The sequence below is a fragment of the Mesocricetus auratus genome, unplaced genomic scaffold, assembly GCF_017639785.1.
Source record: "Mesocricetus auratus isolate SY011 unplaced genomic scaffold, BCM_Maur_2.0 Super-Scaffold_100031, whole genome shotgun sequence".
In the NCBI taxonomy this organism is placed as follows: domain Eukaryota; kingdom Metazoa; phylum Chordata; class Mammalia; order Rodentia; family Cricetidae; genus Mesocricetus; species Mesocricetus auratus.
The window spans coordinates 14,565,267-14,583,284 of NW_024429212.1; the positions used below are offsets into that span (position 1 = coordinate 14,565,267).

Genomic DNA, 18,018 nt, shown 5'->3' on the forward strand with positions numbered 1-18,018 from the left:
GGAACAAGCGTCTGCACACACATGCATATTTCCACCCAAATCAGACACCCAACAAGGAGGCCTACTCTCTCCACTCTTCAAAATAGTGATTGAAGCCTTAACTAGAGAGTATGATACAAGATTGTGGGATAACAGTTTTATGCAATGTATCAAGATGTTTGTTTTACCTCACCTGCTGAAGGCACCTGTTAGCTCTCAAAACTTAAATTAACCACCCTCTATTAACCTACATCCTGCCACAGGGCTTGTTAGCTCTCCTCACTACTCTACAGCCAACTTCCTCTGTGTCTGCTGGCAAATCTCCTGTGCCTCAGATTCTCTCCCAGGGCCCCTATCCTGTCCTGCTTAGATATTTACCCTTCACCTCCTTATTAAACCAATCCACACACACACCAAAAAAAAAAAAAACTAATAAGATTGATGAATGGGATCACATAAAATTAAAACACTGAAAATGAGATAATTGTCAGAGTGGAGAGAAAACCTGCCTACTGAATGGCAGAAAAACATGTATCCCATATACAACTACTATGAATTAATATCCAGAATACATAAACACCTCAAAATATTAAGCTTCTGAATTAATCAACAAATGGTCAAATTACTTGAACATGACAGTACTCAAACTAAAAACTACAAGCAGGCAATGAACATGGAAAACACCGACATTCTTAGTCGTTGAGGAAATGTAAGTCAAAGCATCCAGATTCTGTTGAGGGTGACTTTTGTCTGTCTAGTCTAGGTCCTACGGGACCAGTTTTCTCCCCACCTACTGGATCACCACACCTGCTTAATGAAATAACCACTCTGAGACTTAATATCAGTTACAATTGTTTAGCCAATGGGTTAGGCTTCTTACTGTCTAGCTCTCTCTTAATTATTAACACAGATCATTTCTGATAATCTGTGTATCTCCACGTGGCCTTGGTTTACCACTGACGTCCCTGGCATCTTGACTTCCTGGCGGCTACATGGCATCTGTTCTCTGTCTTCCTTCCCTCTTCATCTTTGTTCCGAATTCCCACCTAGCTAAATTCTGTCTGTCCATTGGCCAAAACAGCTTTATTCATCAACCAATAAGAGAAACATACAGTCACAGCATACAGAGGACATCCTCCATCACAATTCCAGTCAGATGGCTGTTATTAAGAAAAACATAAAAAGAACATGTAGTACTGACCAATGGACAGGAAGAGAGAGAGAAATACTTGTAGACTGACAGTAAATTAATAATTACCATGGAAATCAGATTGGAAAATCAAAAGCAGGAGTGTCACATGACAGGGTTAGAAATAGGGTTGGGTTAGTGGAGATGAAAAGACTGATTCTGAATGTGGGTGTCACCATTTCGTGACCTTAGGTCCTGGACAGGCTGGACCCTGGAGTAGGAGATGGCAGCTCTGGATAGAGTGGTGGAGGGGACTTTAATCTTTTGATGGATACATTGGCTGATTCTGCACACTGGCTTCTGGTGTAAGGTATCCCTGTGGGGTCATAATTTAGAAACCTTGGGGATTGTAACAAAGAGTAGAATAGCTGGATCCATGATAGTCCTGTTTTTTTTTTCATTTTTCGGGAACTCCCATCCTGATTCCTATAATTAATCAATTGTATTAATTTACTATCAGTCTACAAGTATCCCCCCCTTTTCTGTGTCCCTTAGCCAGCATTAGTTGCTGTTTGTTTCCATCATCAGGAATTTATTTCGACACAATCGTGTCATCACCATTCTTACTGCTGTCATCCTCTACGATGATGCAACATTCTGAAAGTCTCTCTGACTCCCTCAGAGGCTGGAAATTTGGCAGGACCTCAGAGCCATAGTTAGCAATACACCTCGATGTCACATGAGACTGAATCCTTCTGTGGGCTCAGCCTGTTTAACCTGCCTGTATCCATTGGGGTTTGTTGCGGGATTCCTGCCTGGGTTCCTTTGCCGCTTTAGCCCCCAAATAACACACAAGACACTGCATTAATTATGAAGCTGTTGGCCATTTGCCATGGTTTCCAATCGGCTAGCTCTGACTTAAATATTTACCCATAATTACTAATATATATTTTTATAAGGTCTTAACTTATCGGCAACGGAATCTTGCGTCCTCTTCCCAGGAAGATCACATGGTGATGACTCTCTTCACTACATTTCCCAAAATCCTCCTAGACTCCTAGTTCTACCTATCTTGTTCCCTATTGTCCAACAGTGCTTTATTGACATATACATAGAAACACTTCCCCCATCATCTCCTCTTTTCTGTCTAAATAAAAGGCAAGGTTTTAACTTTAACATAGTCAAATTATATATAACAGAACAGTTATCAAGTAAGAACTATAGTTACAATATTTTCTCCATTAACATTTAGTAAGATTTAAAGAAAGTATTCATTATCTATCTTATCTGTGTAAGTCTAAAGTCTTATATGTAATTTATCTTTTATCATAACTAAGGAAAACTATGATTATAACTACTCTGTCTTCAACTCCATCAAAGACCACAGAAGGATAATACATAGAATTGACAGAGACATCTCACTACCTGGATAGTCACCCGAAGTTCCTCTGTAACATTAGGGCATCCATCTTCAGCCCATAGGCCACAGTGTGCCTGGAAGACTTCTCAGCAAAGCAGGAAGTTTCAAACTTTCCATCTGCCAGTCTGTCAGTCATTTTTCTGTGTCCTGCAGAAAGTCTGGCAGACTCTTCCATGAAGCAGGAACCCTGTAAGACTGAGTTCAGTAGTCACTTTCCTGTGGGTCCTGCATGTCCAGTTTATACAGCAAGTCAAACAGTCCAAGCAAGAGCAGTTTCTTGCCCACATGGCTAATCTTGCCATGTTGAAAGCAAACTCCACAACGAGTTTCTTCGATGCCCATCTTCTTCTCAGACGTAACAGTTAAAACTTCCAGTTAGGTTAGTTAGTTTTTCTAGATATACAGAGACTGAATGCAAATGAGACCTTCATTACACTGACATTTCTTTTCCTACAGGATCCCATGAGGTCGTCGTCCCATTTCAGCAGGAAGAAATTTTGAGATTACTACGGCCCCGTTCCCTACTGTTGACATTGCATGATAGTTTACACCTGTTAGTGTTAGTTTTCAATTATTCAGGGTTGGTATCGGAAGGAGGTATTCAGACTTGGGCATCTCTTTCAGATAAGTTAGGGTTTAGATGGGATAGATATGCTTAGGATAGGATATAGGTAGATTGTAATTTATCACCTTCTATGTATATATGCTTTATATATGTTTGAGACATTTTGTATATTGATACAACTTAGTTTTGTCTTAAGTCTAAATCTTTTCTTTAGACTAAAAGGGGAATTGTAGGGAGTGATTTTACGTATCCATAAGTGCTGACCACTCACGTGTGGATGTGTTCACGGATATGTAGACCTTACGGGTAAATAGAGCTAGGGGAAGGGTACTCTTTCTCACTTTGAGTTTCAGTTTCGACCTGGAGAGCAGTGTGCGAACCTTTGGTTCTCAGCTTTCTTGGCTTTTCACGTAAGTGTTTCCTCTTTCAATAAATATCGTAGGACATCCCTACATTTGTGTAGTTTAATATTTCTACTTCAGTGGTTATTATTTTCTGTGATGAGACACCATGACGAAAGCAACTTGGGGAGGGAAGGGTTTGTTTGGCTTACACTTCCTTATCACTGTTCATCATTGAGGGAAGTCAGGACAGGAACTCACACAGGGCAGGATCCTGGATTCAGGAGCTGATGCACAGGCCATGGAGGGGGGCTGCTCACTGACTTGCTCCCCATGGCTTACTCAGCCTGCTTTCTTAAAGAACCCAGGACCACCAGCCCAGGGATGGCTCCACCCACCATGGGCTGGGCCCTCCCCCATCAATCACTAATTAAGAAAATGCCCTACAGACGTGTCTACAGCCCGATCTTATGGAGACATTTTCACATTTGAGGCTCCCTCCTCTGATTACTCCGGCTGGCGTCGGGCTGAAGTAAAACAACTCTATATACTGTCTTTAAGGAGAACAATGTACCAACCGAACATAATATCCTTGGATTTCCCATGTAGTCAACAGGCACAACCTAAGCTAATGCAGGACTGCAATCTTGTATTTGCTGAAAGCAGCAAATATAAAAGTAGAAAACAGCTTCTACCGCAAAGGTCGAAACAACCGTTCATGGATGTGGCTGATTAGCAATGATGTTTGTTATCTGGATCCTTCGAACACAGTGACTTAATCCCTTGTAAAGCTGCTCAAGTTCTCTTCCAAGTGTCCCATTCCTTCCCCCAGGTGATGTTTTCAGCGCTGTTCGATAAAGGCAGAGGGAAGCCTTTGTTAAGGATACATGCACACAACACACAGACGCATAGCGCTCATACAACAGACACAGGGACAGACAGACACACAGGGACAGACACGGGGTCAAACAGATAGATACCCAAGACAGCCTTCCGGTGGGCGCAACTTCAGACTCACAAAACAGACATCCAGAGGACAGATGGGCCAGGCAGTAAAAATTTCTAATCCATTCTGTGTGCAGTCAGAGCTACAGACAACAAGTTAATCCGAACCGCTTTCATTGCACAAAAATTCTGTTTCCCGTTGAGGTTAGGGTAAAATCCTTATCATACCTGCAAGATCCTGCTCAGCCTGGCTCCTGGGAGCGAGCCTGGCTCCTGCAAGCCCATCCTGTGGTCTCACTTCATGGCAGCTTCAACACTGGAGCGTTCGACAGCAAAAACATCAAACCCCCTTCCTGCATTTCCTGCGTAGCTGTGTGTTTAGTAAAAATGGGTCTGGATTATCCCTTCCCCAGCGAATGCCCACTGACCGGGCCACTTCTAGCTGCCTTCCTACCCTGCTGCTAGACCCTGTACTCTTTCAGAATACTCTCAAGGAATTTCACTATACATTTGCTACTGTGATCTGTTTTATGCCTCTGAGCACAGGAACTGTAACCATGGCGCAGCCACGTGATCATCGGCACCTTCCAAGCAGCCTCCACGGAGGCACGTGTCAAAGGAAAGGAAGTGCATGTTTATTAAATGACTGAGTCTGCTTGAAAGTACGCTTTCATAAGCTTCGTACGACGCTGTGTCTGCATGTGATGGGGGTGCAACAAATTGGTTCATGGCCACTCAGAAAATTGGTCAAAGGGGTGAAGAAGCGTTTTCCATGGCTGCTTCATTGGACATCGCCCCCTGCAGGCTGTGAAGGCAGGTATCTCAGACTCTGCCGTTGCCTCCTTCTCAAGAGCGCATGGGCTCCATATTAGAAGAAATCCGTTATCCTGGGGTTTTCGATCTTCCTGGGCACCTTCTGTCATAAGAGGTTTACACAGAGAAAAGAGTAATCACCCTGTGGCTCTGGCACAATCCGACAGTCCCCCAAACAAATGTTTTTGTTTTTTGGTTTTTTTTTTTTTTTTTTGCACCTTGGGAAAACCCAAATGTTCACAAAGCCTGTTATTTAATTTTGCATGTTAAGTTGGGGAGGGGTACATCAGCCAATGTATTTGGTCAAGCACTTTGCTTGGTGCTCCTGTGACTGCTGTCTTGTTCCCCCATCAAAGTAGCTACTTCTGAAAGACATGAGTCCCTGTCTCCCGGGCACCACGGAGAAATCACCATCCAAATCACAACAACGTCAGGCGCCTTTACACAGTGCACATCCTTGGTCCTTGACCTGCAGAAACTGTGCCTCTAACACCTTCATGGGGAATTTGAAGACAAAAAGAAGAGGTTCCCCTCACTGAGGTTTCAAAACTCCCCACAAAGTTGAGCCCTCTGTTTTGAAACACATAGAGGGATTTGTTTTCAAAGGCCATTATGATGTAAAGCAACATTAGGGTGTAAATGTCCTTCTTGCTAGAACTCAAAACTTAGAACTGGTCACCACATGTAGCAGGCTCCTGTTTTTAGAACAGTGAGAAATTCTAATATGTCATTGCAAACATGACCATAATTATCAGTATCAATATCAAGCTGTAATAGTATTTATTTCAAGTGTTGTTCATGAAATATAAACGATCGAATTGAGTGCTTAATGAATACATTGGTCACTGCAACCCCCTATTGCATCTTGGTCTCTCCAGATGAAGCCAGAGCCCAGATTCTGGTGGATCTTTCAGAATCCATTCCATCTTGCGTTTGTGTGTTCACATGGAATCGTTGCATGGGGTTTTGACATTTTTCACTTGATAAAGTGTATCTCTGGGTTCAACTTGATGTTAGAACACAAGAATCCCCACCGAGACTGTGCTCCCTGACAAGGCAGTGGGCGCATGTTAAAGATTACACTGCCAATATTAAAAGTTTATTGCACAAATTAAGCACAAATCAAAGTTCATACTGTCATCTTCCATTTTTCACAGCAACAAGTGATAACTCAGAGGATCTCTCCCGCATGATATTGCAAACATCACCTATCAAGACATACGTGAATTTTTTCAGAAGAACGTGGGCCAGGCACTGATGTTGCAGACTGAGCAAGCACTTTTTCATGTTTAAAACTTTGCTGAGTGAAAATGAGCGTGCACCTTAAAAAACAGGACACAGATTCACAGTCTCTGGGCATCTTAAAAATGGACAGAGCATGTATTCACGGTCTCGTTTCCTAAGAGCAGTGAGTCTTAAAACAACGTGGCAATGCCTTTTACGACCTCCACAGCCAGAACGATAGGAGCGCAGAGAACTGTGGCAAAGGCATTCAGGGTTTGCTCCAGAAATGAGGTGTTCTCTTTTTTTATAGTCTCGATCTTATTTTTCAGATTATTTATTTCTGCATTCATCTCCTCAGATTTCTTCTTATATCCTTCAGCAAGCAATGCCTTTTGGGCCTAAAAAAAAAGAAGATCAAAGTGTGGACAGGAATAAAAAAATTTTAAATCCCAAAGGTATAATTTGTTTAAGATCTTTGCCAGACTATCTTTAGTTTACTCGGAGAAATGATTTCTTAGTTACCTAAGTGACTTAGCACAAACAACACCGCCTGTGCTGGAGGTAGCATAGGTTGAATGACAAACACTAGGCCACCGGTGCTGGTTTGCTGCCATGCTCACCTAGGTAACTCTCAGATCTCTGGGCTAGCAAGGCAGCGTGATGGCAGCCCCACCAGCTGGTTAAGGACTGTATCCTGTGACTTGTGGATGGACAGCAAGAGAACCATTCAGCTTCCCTGTGCTGCCAACTCCCGGAGGCTGTCTACCCCAGAGACGCCAGCAGCCAAGCTCAGAAGCTGTTGCTTCCCACACTCTTCTTGGGGAATTTGGACATCTTATGTCAGCATAGAACATCCTGAGAGTTTTTGGGCCCCGGATAACCTTGGTCTGAAGGCAAACCGATTGCTACTCTTACTGCCTGTACCTGCTTAAAGTATGTTTGGTGAATCCTCATGGAGCCATCTTAGAACCTCTCACATCAAAAGCTCACATGTTATCAACACTCTGCGGTGTCCAGCAGCCATGAAGACCTACATTTCTCAGAATCTAAATGTGGAGCAAAAATCAAAGATGCCATGGGAGAACAGAGATTGGGGTCTTTCATGGATCCAAACAATAATTCGTAGCAATGATGTTTCCTCCCATGACCCAGCTGTAACCTTCTCCCCTTGTGTCTTGGGACCCAAGATCCCAGGCAGCAGGGGGACAGTGAGCCTCACCTGCAGCTGCTTCTCCCAGGGTATGAGGACCCCCAGGGGGACGGGGATTCCCACCTGCAGCTGCTTCTGCAGCATCGTTTTCTGGTCTCTCATGAGCTGCTCTCTCTCCTGCTCCAGCTTCGTTCGCAGCTGCTCCAGGTTTTCCTTGTGACTTCTCTCCTGAGCCTCCATCAGCTGCTGCTGCTCCTTCTGCTTCTGTCTCAGCAGCTCCTGCTCCTTCTCAGCCGCCTCCTTCTGGGCCCGCTCCTCTGCCCCAGGAAGATCAGGGAGGGAAGCAGGGATGGGGGATTCCGGGTGGATGAGGGGAAGAAAGAGATGATGGGTCAAGTAAAATGTCTACATTCCAGAACCCAGAGAGCAATTCAGATCTGGAAGGAAACCCCAGACTCCACACTGGCCCGCACCATGGAGAGAGAGCTTCTGGGGGTGATGGAGGAGACCCTGCCCATCTGACTGAAACAAAGAAGGACTCCCTGCTGCTCTCAGAGTGAGCATGCACAGAAGGATGGAGGGCGTCTATCAGGAAGCCATGGCAGGAATCTGACCCCTCCTGAAAGCCAAGAGACATGCTCCTGTACCTGCAATGGCCTTCTCCCCAGCGGTGAGGGCTGTGTCTGCCTGCAGGATGGAACTCTCGATGGTGGCCTGTGACTGCAGAAAACTCTGGAAGACTTCCCTTGCCTGTAGGACCAAAGAGCGAAGAACCCTGATAAGTCCTGGGAGAGTAGCTGTGTGAGTCTACGCAGTCTTCACTGTCGGCGCTGTAAAAACGCTATGGTGCAGCCTGCAGATGCCCATGCTCCTCAGTGGGACGGCATAGTTCCTGGTCCAGGGTTCCTCCGTTCATCCCGCTAGTGCCACCAGCCTCAGACTCTCCCAGATGCAGCCTGTCCACGTCACGGGCAGCTGTGCTCACTGCACCCTGTGATGCTCTCAGATACTGCGTCCCCGTGTAAAGTGGGCCATCCCTATGTGGGCTTCACTCCCCTCTGCTCTTGCTGGATGTGTTCGTGGGTGAGTCACTTCACCCGCCTGGGCATCGGGAACAGGTGTGTAAACTGTCCACTATAGTGTTGGGCATCACCCAGCGCGTTTAAGATAACTAGAGAAACGTCTGAGGAAAGAGCTCACCACGGTGTCATTGGCAACAATGAAGTAATATGTCAGCTGTGTCGTTACATTTACTGGCACTCCAATGGGGTGGTTTAAAGGAAAATGACCCCCAAAGGGAATGTCACCATTAGGAGGTGTGGCCTTGTTGGAAGAAGTGTGTCACTGTGGAGGCGGGTTTTGAGGTCGCATATATGTTCAATATAACGCCCCAGTGTTCAGTCCACTTCCTATTGACTGCACGGTGTAGAATTCTCCAGTACCACGTCTGCCCACACACCATCATACACCCAACCGCCATGCTTCCCGCCATGGTGATAATGGACTGAACCTTTGAAACTGTAAGCTGGCACCACAATTAAATATTTTCTTTATAAAGAGTTGCTGTGGGCACAGTGTCTCTTCACAGAGATAGAAACCCTGACTTAGACACCCATAAGTGGACCATTATGACAGAACCATGAAGTTATACCTAAGAATGCAATAACTTCCTTAGGTCTCTCTCACACGGCTCCTTCTCAAGAACTGAGATTGTGTGCCCTGTAAATTGTCAGCGCCCCGACACCAGGGTGTTATTAGTTTGCTATTCCACCTCTCCTGGGTTTCAGAAGTCCTCCCTCTTTCTTTAGAAGTGAGTGTTTGCAGACATAAGCAGTTAGTAGCAGCCATTAAGAGCTACATGTGTTAGTTGGGCGTTGGTGGCGCACCCGGGAGGCAGAGGCAGGCAGATCTCTGTGAGTTCAAGGCCAGCCTGATCTACAGAGCGAGTTCCAGGACAGCCTCCAAAACAATACAGAGAAACCCTGTCTCGAAAAACCAAAGCGGGGGGAGAGCTACATGTGTTTACAGGGACGGCCTACTGGTGGAGCACTTTGCAAAGCCCTGGGTTTGGTCCTGGCATGGACGTAAAACTAAAGGTACCATACTATTTTCATGTTTTCTATTTCTCTCAGGCAGAGCTGTGTGCTTAGGTTTTATGACACCCCCTTTCCCTCTGCTCTGAGTCTCCGTGCTCCTTACTCCTCACCCTCACCCCTGTCCTGTGCTCCCTGATCCTCACCTTCACCCCTTTCCTGGGCACCCGCCAATAGTCCCTCTCAATCTGCTCCCTGGTGTCCATGTAGAGCCGGTGTCCTCCAGCAACGGAGAATGCCCCAGCCGAAACACTTTCCACGAGTGCTTTCGTGAGACCACTCAGTTCTCCCCGGCAGTATCTCTCTGAGGCCTCTTCATTCTTCAGCAGGAGGTCTGCCCTCTTGAGCACTATGAGCTCCTGTAAGGGACATGGACAGAGATAAAATGGGATGGCAGAAGCAGAGGAGACACCATTCCAGAGACTCGTGAAAGGGCCCGCCACTCTCGGGAGAAAGCAGTCTAGTTCAGGAAGACACAGAATCGATAAATAACCCTCAATCTGACTTAATTCGGAACCCGAAAACTGTGCAAAGCAACGGGCAGCTTGACTGTCCTGGCCACTGACTCTTCATTAAAGGCTGGCTGCGTCCTGCAATCTCTCGATTCCCTGCAGCTGTCACACCCCGTGGTTCTGTTCTGATGATGAACACTACAACAAGGAGTACTAGGAAATGCCAACAATGAGTCTCTGGTGTGAAAACTTTGTTTCCTAAGAATGCAAGGATTTGTTCAGAAGATGTAACCCGTTCAGAGATGAGCTGTGGGTGTTCTGGGCAGAACTAAAATCCACAGACATGGTGACAGAATCCACCAAAGTATTAACAAGTCTACACTGGTTTTCTAGCCATTAGACTTCTGGATTAAAAGTACCTGAGGTTTGGGAAGGGTTTATACTTTTGTGACTGTATTCACTATGAGCACAGAGAATGCTCATGGCTGAATGCTACAAGCACCTGTGGTCAATGAAGGCTCAGCTGTGCTACAGTCCTGATGGGGTAGAGTCATGAGAGTTTGCACCTGCGGTCAATGAAGACTCAGCCGCACTACAATCCTGACGGGGTAGAGTTGTGAGAGTTTGCACCTGCGGTCAATGAAGGCTCAGCCGCCTACAGTCCTGACGGGGTAGAGTCGTGAGAGCTAATGACACAAGCATTACCAGCAGCTTCCTCTGGAATTGCTGGTCTTCGTCCTTGAAGGAGTGCTCCATGAAGACAGCAATGGCCTCCTTCTCACAGGCTGTGTGCTCACCCAGCAGCTCCTGGAGCGTGTCTGTGGGGAGCCTCAGTCGCCGGGCCATCTGCTCACCGTAGTGGTCAGCGGCCTTCTGCACAGCTGCTGAGTTCTCACGCTGGGCCAGAGTTGTCACAGCGTCTTCCAGACAAGGCACGGCTCCACTGTTGATGGCCTCCACGTAGGTGGTCACCAGAGTCCCCAGTCCTTTATGAGCCAGGAGTTTGGGGAAAATAAATTAATATCTAAGATATTCAATACCTGAAAACTGTACTTTGAAAGTCACACACACACACACACACACATACCATATCTCTTGGCTAGAAAGATAACTCAGCAAGAGCACATGCTGCTCTTGCAGAGAACCCAAGTTCAATTCCCAGCACTCACATTGAGTGGCTCACAACAACCTGTAATATAAACCCCGTAATATTTATATTATTTATATTGGTGCTACTTTAAACTTCAAAATGACGTTTCACATTCTCATTGCAAAGAAAAATTAATATAAAAACCTCTCCTTTGAAAATTGTATATATCTGCTTTAGTGATCTGAGAAATGATGTATTATTGGTTGAGAATTTTTTTCTCTAACAATTTTATTATTAGTTGAGTTTCTTCAGATGTGTGGAAGCCATAGATGGATACAAAGTTTGCAGTTTTGAAGGTGCTGAGTCCTCAATGAATAATTATAAAATACATTTCTTCATAGTGAGAATGTATACTTACCACCATTGTGTATAGAACCTATAAAAATAACATACATGTTGTAATATACTCAATATACATTACTCTATACAGGATAGTGTGATAAAAAAAAAAACACTCACGATTCCCAGTGACCTTAATCCCCTCTCTGAGGGTCTTGATCTTTGCATCAGTGAAGATGTAAGAAACAAAAGCCCTTGTTTGTTCCTGGAACTTGGGATCTAGTTGGTCTTCTGAGACAGTCTCAATTTTTTGCAAGAGTTTCTTGTCACTCGTTGGCCGGTCAAACACAAAGCACTTCCGTTTAGGAAAGAAATGTCTGATGCACTCCCTGGGCAAGTTGGATGCTTGGATTCTGGGATTGTTGCCTGGTGTTGGGGAAACAGAGAGCAGGGGGAAGAGTCTCAGAGCAGAGAGCAATGTCAGGGGCTCTTGTCTGTGTGAGTGCTCTGCACTCACAGGTCTCTGCACCATACACACGCAACAATTCTTTGCATGTCAAAGGATAGCAAGCTTGCACTTGGCAGAAGTCTGGTGAGACATGTCAGGAGACATTTGATCCCTGGAAGAGCTCGTGGGTGAAGTCCACAGACCTGACCATGGCGTCAAGCATACTGTAGTTGGGTGTCCAGGTGACTGAACAGCAAAAGGCTAAATGTGACTTCTGTCCCAATCACTCCTGTGGAGTCAAAGAGCTGTGGGGCCCAAAAGAGGAGCCACCAACAACAATAGAGCATTAGAAATGGCAACAGTAGCAATTCTAAGAGCCAGACGCCAGGGCCACCAAAGGAAAACTACTTAGATTCGAAACAGAACTCGTTCTTTTTTTTTTTTTTTTTTTTTACGAGACAGGGCTTCTCTGTATTGTTTTGGAGGCTGTTGGATCAGCCCAGCCTCGAACTCACAGAGATCCTCCTGCCTCTGCCTCCCGAGTGCTGGGATTAAAGGCGTGCACCACCACCGCCCGGCTCAGAACTCGTTTTTAAGGTAAAGTATAGAACAGAATAAATCAGTGGTCCCTAGAACTGGGAAGGAGGAGGCCACTCTGGCCGGGTGGCACTAAAGTCACTTGTGTGCAGGATGCAGAGGACTGGAAAATATAATGTGCAACACTGAGTCAGTGCTCGGTAAGGCTGTCCACTTCAGCTGTCTATCATAGAACTTACCTGCCTGTGATGACCCATGTCGCTTACAGTGTCCGCCTCAGTACTCACCCGTGTTCCCTGACACCAATTTGTAAATTTCAAGCGCACACAATAAAACTCACTCTTGAAGTTTTACGCAGTGCGGATTTTTATCAAAAGCCCTGACGGCTAACCTGCAACCTGTGGTGCTGTTTTGTTTATGATCGAACAAATAAAGCTTGCCTGGAGATCAGAGCGCAAAGCTAGCCACAGCCACAGAGGCCAGGCAGCGAGGTGTTGCACACACCTTTAATCCCTCGGGAGCACTCGGGAGACAGAGGCTGATGGATCTCTGCGAGTTCAAGGCCACCCTGAGCTACACGAGACTGAATCTGTCTAAAAGAGAAACAGAGCTCGCGCTTGGGACCCCAGCACCTGGGATCGCACGCTGCACCTGGGACCGCGCTCCTTTAATTCCAGCACTACAGAGGTGGTGACAGGTGTGATGTGGCTGACAGGAATGTGAGGTAAGAGAAGAGGAAAGAGGAGCTGGTCTGAGGATTGGCGGAGACAGGATCGCCCTCTCAGTCTGAGGTAGAAGCAAGAGCTCATGGCCAGCTCCTTTGCTTCTCTGGTCTTTCGGCTCTCCCCGCCCCCACATCCGACTCCCGGGTTTTTATTAATAATACTGTTCAGAATTCATGCTGCAGACTGAATTGGAGGTGCTCACAAAGGCTTCAGAAACCCCGTGAGAAGTCAGCTGCAGCGGCTGCCAGATCCCTTCTCTGCCTCCTGCTGTCTCAGTACAGGGTTCTAGACAGCAAGGAGAGGAAAAGGAGAGTGAGGGGAACTGGCGTTCCTCACAAGGCTTCACAGCTTCACGCTCGGGCTAATAACGTCCATGCGTGTAGTTTAGGGACCGCTAGTATAACTGGGCCTGACACCGAGGCATATGCAAAATTAGACTGCTCTGATAAACGGCGATGGATACTGAGAAGGCACAGACTGAAAAGAACATCTGTCAGTGTACTTAGAACATGGCTGTTTTGCAGACAACATAACCAATCCAGAGTTAAAAACCAATGTTGCTGCGTGAGAAGAACAAGGCGTAGCCCTGGGAAACACACTTTGAGAAAGGCTTTGTGTTATATTTCTTGAACTGCAATTATGTGGTCAGTTTTTTCCTACAGAGAGGAAAGAAGAAACAAAACCAGGCAACCCAATGTCTGACCTTTGGGAAGTTTAGATGCTGCAGTACAAACTGTAGATGCTAAAGTACAAACTGTAAAGACCTTGGGTTGTAATGCTGTGTTTCAGGCTCTACTTCTCTCAAAAGAAATTAAATCCCAGTTCCCAGACATTATCAGCCAATGACCTGTCAGCCTCTCTGCAGACCTCAATCCCACTGCAATACAGAAGGACCCCACAGAGGATGAGAGCAGCTCAGCAGATCCCAGCCCCCACTCCAGCCCCCCTGTACCTGGGATCAGCTTCAGGGCATTCTCCAGGTACTGATCCTCCGTGATGCTGTCTCCATCCAACTTCAGCTCCAGCATGAAATCCCGAACAGTCCAGACGAAGTCTGGAAAGAAACTCACGAACTCTGTGGAATTCTTTATCCCATCAGGACTTGGGGAAGACTTTGCCCTGATCAGCTCAGTGAGTTCTGTGACATAACTGGCACTCAGTTAAGGAAAAGTGAATTCATGCACACGTCCTCATGATTCTCTTAGGAAAAATAAGCCACACAGTAGCAGCTCAGGTCAGAGGCTCCAAATGCACTGCATAGCAGTCAGGGAAGCCTGGGGCTCAGGTCCTGCAAGGATACTGCAGCTGCTCCAGGGCCTGGTGGTTGATGGTGCTCATGCTGTTGTAGACCAAGGTGCTGCTCAGAAGCACGGCCAGGGCGAAGATCCACGAGTCATTCTTAGGGTCACCCTGGAAGACACGGGAGGGTGCAGGGCTGAGGAGAGCTCTCCTCGGGAGTTCATTCAGAGCACATGTAGTGTAAGACCCATCGACATTACATATTTACAAGAAAAGGTTTACCGGTTTAAGTACAGACACGTGCACACCCACACACACAGGTAAGGGTCTGGGGACATAAGCCAGTGGTAGTGTGGATGCTCACAATATGCAAGGCCCTCATTCAATTCCTGGTGATGAGCAAGACGGAAAGAGATGAGAGCCAGAGGGAGTCTACAGGTCACCATTTCAGTTAAGGTATTTCCTGTCCAAAGACAAGAGACACGAATGCCAATAACAACTCTGACAGCCTTGAGGAGAACCTCTTCATTTTATGAGAGGGCTTGTGTATTTACAGTGCCTTTGCTTCCTCGATGGTCTGACGTGAGACAACTTATGAAAGCCTGACACTGTGTTAGGTTCTCAGTAGGGCGCTCAGTGAAGGATGTCGGCCTTTCTTAGTCTATAAGATACATGTGCTATGGGTACACTACATACCACAGTAAGTGCAGCACATGAGTCTGATTATATCTAGTGAAATTTAACCAAGGCGTTTTTTTCCAGAGGACTACTGGTTCCCACTGTACTTACATTTACAAAAGCTATTCTTTTGCGCACAGCGTGAGTGTGCATGCGTGCATGCATGCATCTGCGTGTGCATGTGCGTGCGTGTGTGCACGCGCATGTGTGTGTGTGCACGCCTGTGTGCGTGCATGTGTGTGTGCGTGTGTGTGCCTGAGTGTGTGTGCATGCATGTGTGTGTGTGTGTGTGTGTGTGCATGAAGTCAGCTCTGGCTGTCTTCCTTGATGGCCTCTCCCTGAGGCAGGGTCCCTCACTGAGCCTCACTGGTTTGACTAGTCTGGCTGGCCAGTTTACCCCAAGGGATACCCTGTCTCTGCCCCACCCCCGCTCCCAGTACAGGATCACAGGAGACTGTGCTGAAAACAACAAAATTTACCAGCTCCATTAGCCTGTAACACATTGGATCAAATCACTCACTCTCGCTTCCTGAAACAAAAGCACGTTTTAGCCGCTGACATGAGGTTTGATCTTTCCTAGGAGTGAAATCTAACAACAGACCAGGGTCCTCCTCTCAGTCATCACACTTCAGGCTGCAGACGTCACAGACAGATGACAACAGATTACAAACAGCAAAGAGATAGGAACACATAACCTAAAAGAGACCAACCTGAGCAGCAAGCCTTACCTTCTCCACGTCCCCCAGGCCCTCGGTGTCCAGGAGGACCAGCGTGTGCTTTGGCTTGGTGGGGTGGGGCACACAGCACATCCAGATGCCCTTGGTTTCAGACTGCACGGTGGAGCCCAGAGGGAAGCCTGAGGGAGAGGGCAAGTGTGCTGTTTCGCACATGGTGGAATGTCTCCCACAGCCTTGTGTGCTGAGCACTTGGTGACCACGTGGTGGCACTATTGAGCCTTTGGGAGTGGGGGCCTAGTTGGAGGAAGGAGGTCACTAGGTCATTGACTTCGAAGGTTACAATTGATGCCCAGGGTCTTCCTCTTCCCTGCTTCATGTCCACCATGCCCTCTATGACGTCCTGCAGCCATCGGCTTCCCCCTTAGCATGAGTCCAGAGCGAATGGACCAAGGGACAATAGAGTGAGTCCCTGAAACCGAACCAAGATAAATGCCTGCTCTTCACGTTGCTCTCTCTGGAACTACAGCCACAACTGCGTGAAATGCAGAAGATCCTCCCAACAGCCGTGTTGCAAAGTCCAACAGGTTAGACTGCAAATCCCTACCATTTAAGATGGTGATTTCTCTGTTTTCTCAAGACTCTCTTAATTATGAGCCATCGATTTCAGGCTATAGGGGACATTTAACACAAGGATGATGTCTCACAGGGTTCCAAGTGGAAACAAAGAGGCATCCAAGAACCAGGCAACGTGGAGGGCTCTCGTAACTGTAACACAGTTGTCCCTTACCATAGCCCAGCACTTAGGCTGGGTAAGGAGGATGGCCACTGGACCAGCACTAGCCTGAGCACCAGGGCTATTGCTAGGCCAACCAGGGCTACACAGCAAAATCCTATCTCTTGAAAACAAAGGTCTTTGGATGTGTTAGAGTCAGTTGCAAGGGGAGAGTCGAAAGGGGAATGGCTTGATACTTAATGCCTTCAAAATAGCTAACAAGACAAAGCAACACATGCCTTTAGTTCCATAACTCAGGAGGCAGAGACACTTGGACCTATGTGAGTTCAGAGATAGCCTGGTCTACATAATAAATTACAAGCTACCTAGGGAGACCGTGCCTAAAGAAAACCAAAGAGAATGAATGAATGAATGACGGAAGCTAAGACAACCCAGCGTGATTTAAAAATAAAAGTTTGTGATATCCAATAAAGATCTGTAAGGTCATACCTTGCCAAACACTCCTGCGTTCCCAAGGGAATGGTGAAGGAAAACCTGCTGTATGAGGCCGGGGACTGACACACAGGACCCCAGAGTTCAGGGAATTAGAGAAGACACCCCCCCCCTTGAACACAGGCAGGAGAGATTTTCCTCACCATAAGGAAGCGATGCAGGAACAAATACTGTAGAATGATAATTTAGCGATAAATCCAGCATGAAAGGGTGGCTGTGCTGAAAGCTTTCTTTGTTAGGATGGGAACAGAGAGAGGCGGGATTGAGCTCTTAACGTCGCTCACCGTGATTCTGTCCCGCCAGACGGTTCATCAGGTAGGACTTCCCTGTGCGGTACAATCCCACGATGGCCACGACTACCACTGGCTGAGAAATCTCGTCTAGAATCTCTACGGCTTTCTGGTTCACAGACAGATGCTCCTTGTCGTTTTCCACCAGACAAACAGGGGCCATCATTTGCGGTCCACTGGCCATAGCAACTTGCCAAGCTAGGGGAATCTCCCAACACAAATGAAACCACAGTTACTCTGTCTCAGCGTGACCCAAGCACCCAGCAACGTAAGACTGGGGAGACGCGGCTACACCGTCAGCATGTAACTTTACATCTGCCGTCTACGGGGGACTCTCTCTCCTCCACTCAAATTTCTAAGGAAGCTTTGTTGAGGACCCTCAGTGCTGTGATCTGCAGAGTTTCCCTTCGATGTAAGAATAAAGTCAAAATGATTGTTAACCTCACTAAAGCCCTGTCACGTGCTGGGCTATGCCAAGGACGCCTTAAGTGTGTGACATCACTAAATGGGAAAGTGTCTGCAAGTTAAATACTCTTAGAGCCGCACGAGACCGTTGAGTTTCTAAAATCCCAAATAAGCAGTTCATAGTCACAGGAACCATGACAAGCAAGCAGACCCTTTAGCTCTAAGCGTTGGTCTTTCCATGAACGGACTTTTAA

General features: G+C 46.6%; 1 protein-coding gene across 2 annotated transcripts; it reads right to left on the reverse strand.

The window, feature by feature from the left end:
- Nucleotides 1-5,955: 5,955 nt before the first annotated feature.
- On the reverse strand, nt 5,956-17,679 carry LOC101837799 (guanylate-binding protein 6). Of its 2 annotated transcripts, XR_005872354.1 has the most exons (11): nt 17,354-17,674; nt 15,896-16,023; nt 14,551-14,660; nt 14,203-14,399; nt 11,721-11,966; nt 10,817-11,097; nt 9,806-10,018; nt 8,214-8,316; nt 7,690-7,883; nt 7,341-7,462; nt 6,698-6,814 (listed from the first exon to the last, which is right to left on the reverse strand). XR_005872354.1 is itself a non-coding variant. In XM_040733545.1 (10 exons), exons 1-10 carry the CDS (start codon nt 17,541-17,543, stop codon nt 6,608-6,610), a joined length of 1,869 nt encoding a protein of 622 aa, XP_040589479.1. In that variant the 5' UTR covers nt 17,544-17,679; the 3' UTR covers nt 5,956-6,607. The 2 variants fall into 2 exon arrangements, 1 of the variants encoding a protein (XP_040589479.1); XM_040733545.1 differs by lacking the exon at nt 7,341-7,462 and having other exon boundaries at nt 5,956-6,814; nt 17,354-17,679.
- Between the last annotated feature and the right edge of the window lie 339 nt (nt 17,680-18,018).

What these genes read in the sequence shown, in the direction of transcription:
- LOC101837799 (XM_040733545.1), bottom strand. Translation starts at nt 17,543, where the DNA reads ATGGCCAGTGGACCGCAAATGATGGCCCCTGTTTGTCTGGTGGAAAAC. An exon ending in GCCTGGGGGACGTGGAGAAG is followed by an intron (nt 14,661 to 15,895) that starts GTAAGGCTTGCT and finishes CGTGTCTTCCAG; the next exon opens with GGTGACCCTAAGAATGACTC. An exon ending in GATTAAGGTCACTGGGAATC is followed by an intron (nt 11,098 to 11,720) that starts GTGAGTGTTTTT and finishes TGGCTCATAAAG; the next exon opens with GACTGGGGACTCTGGTGACC.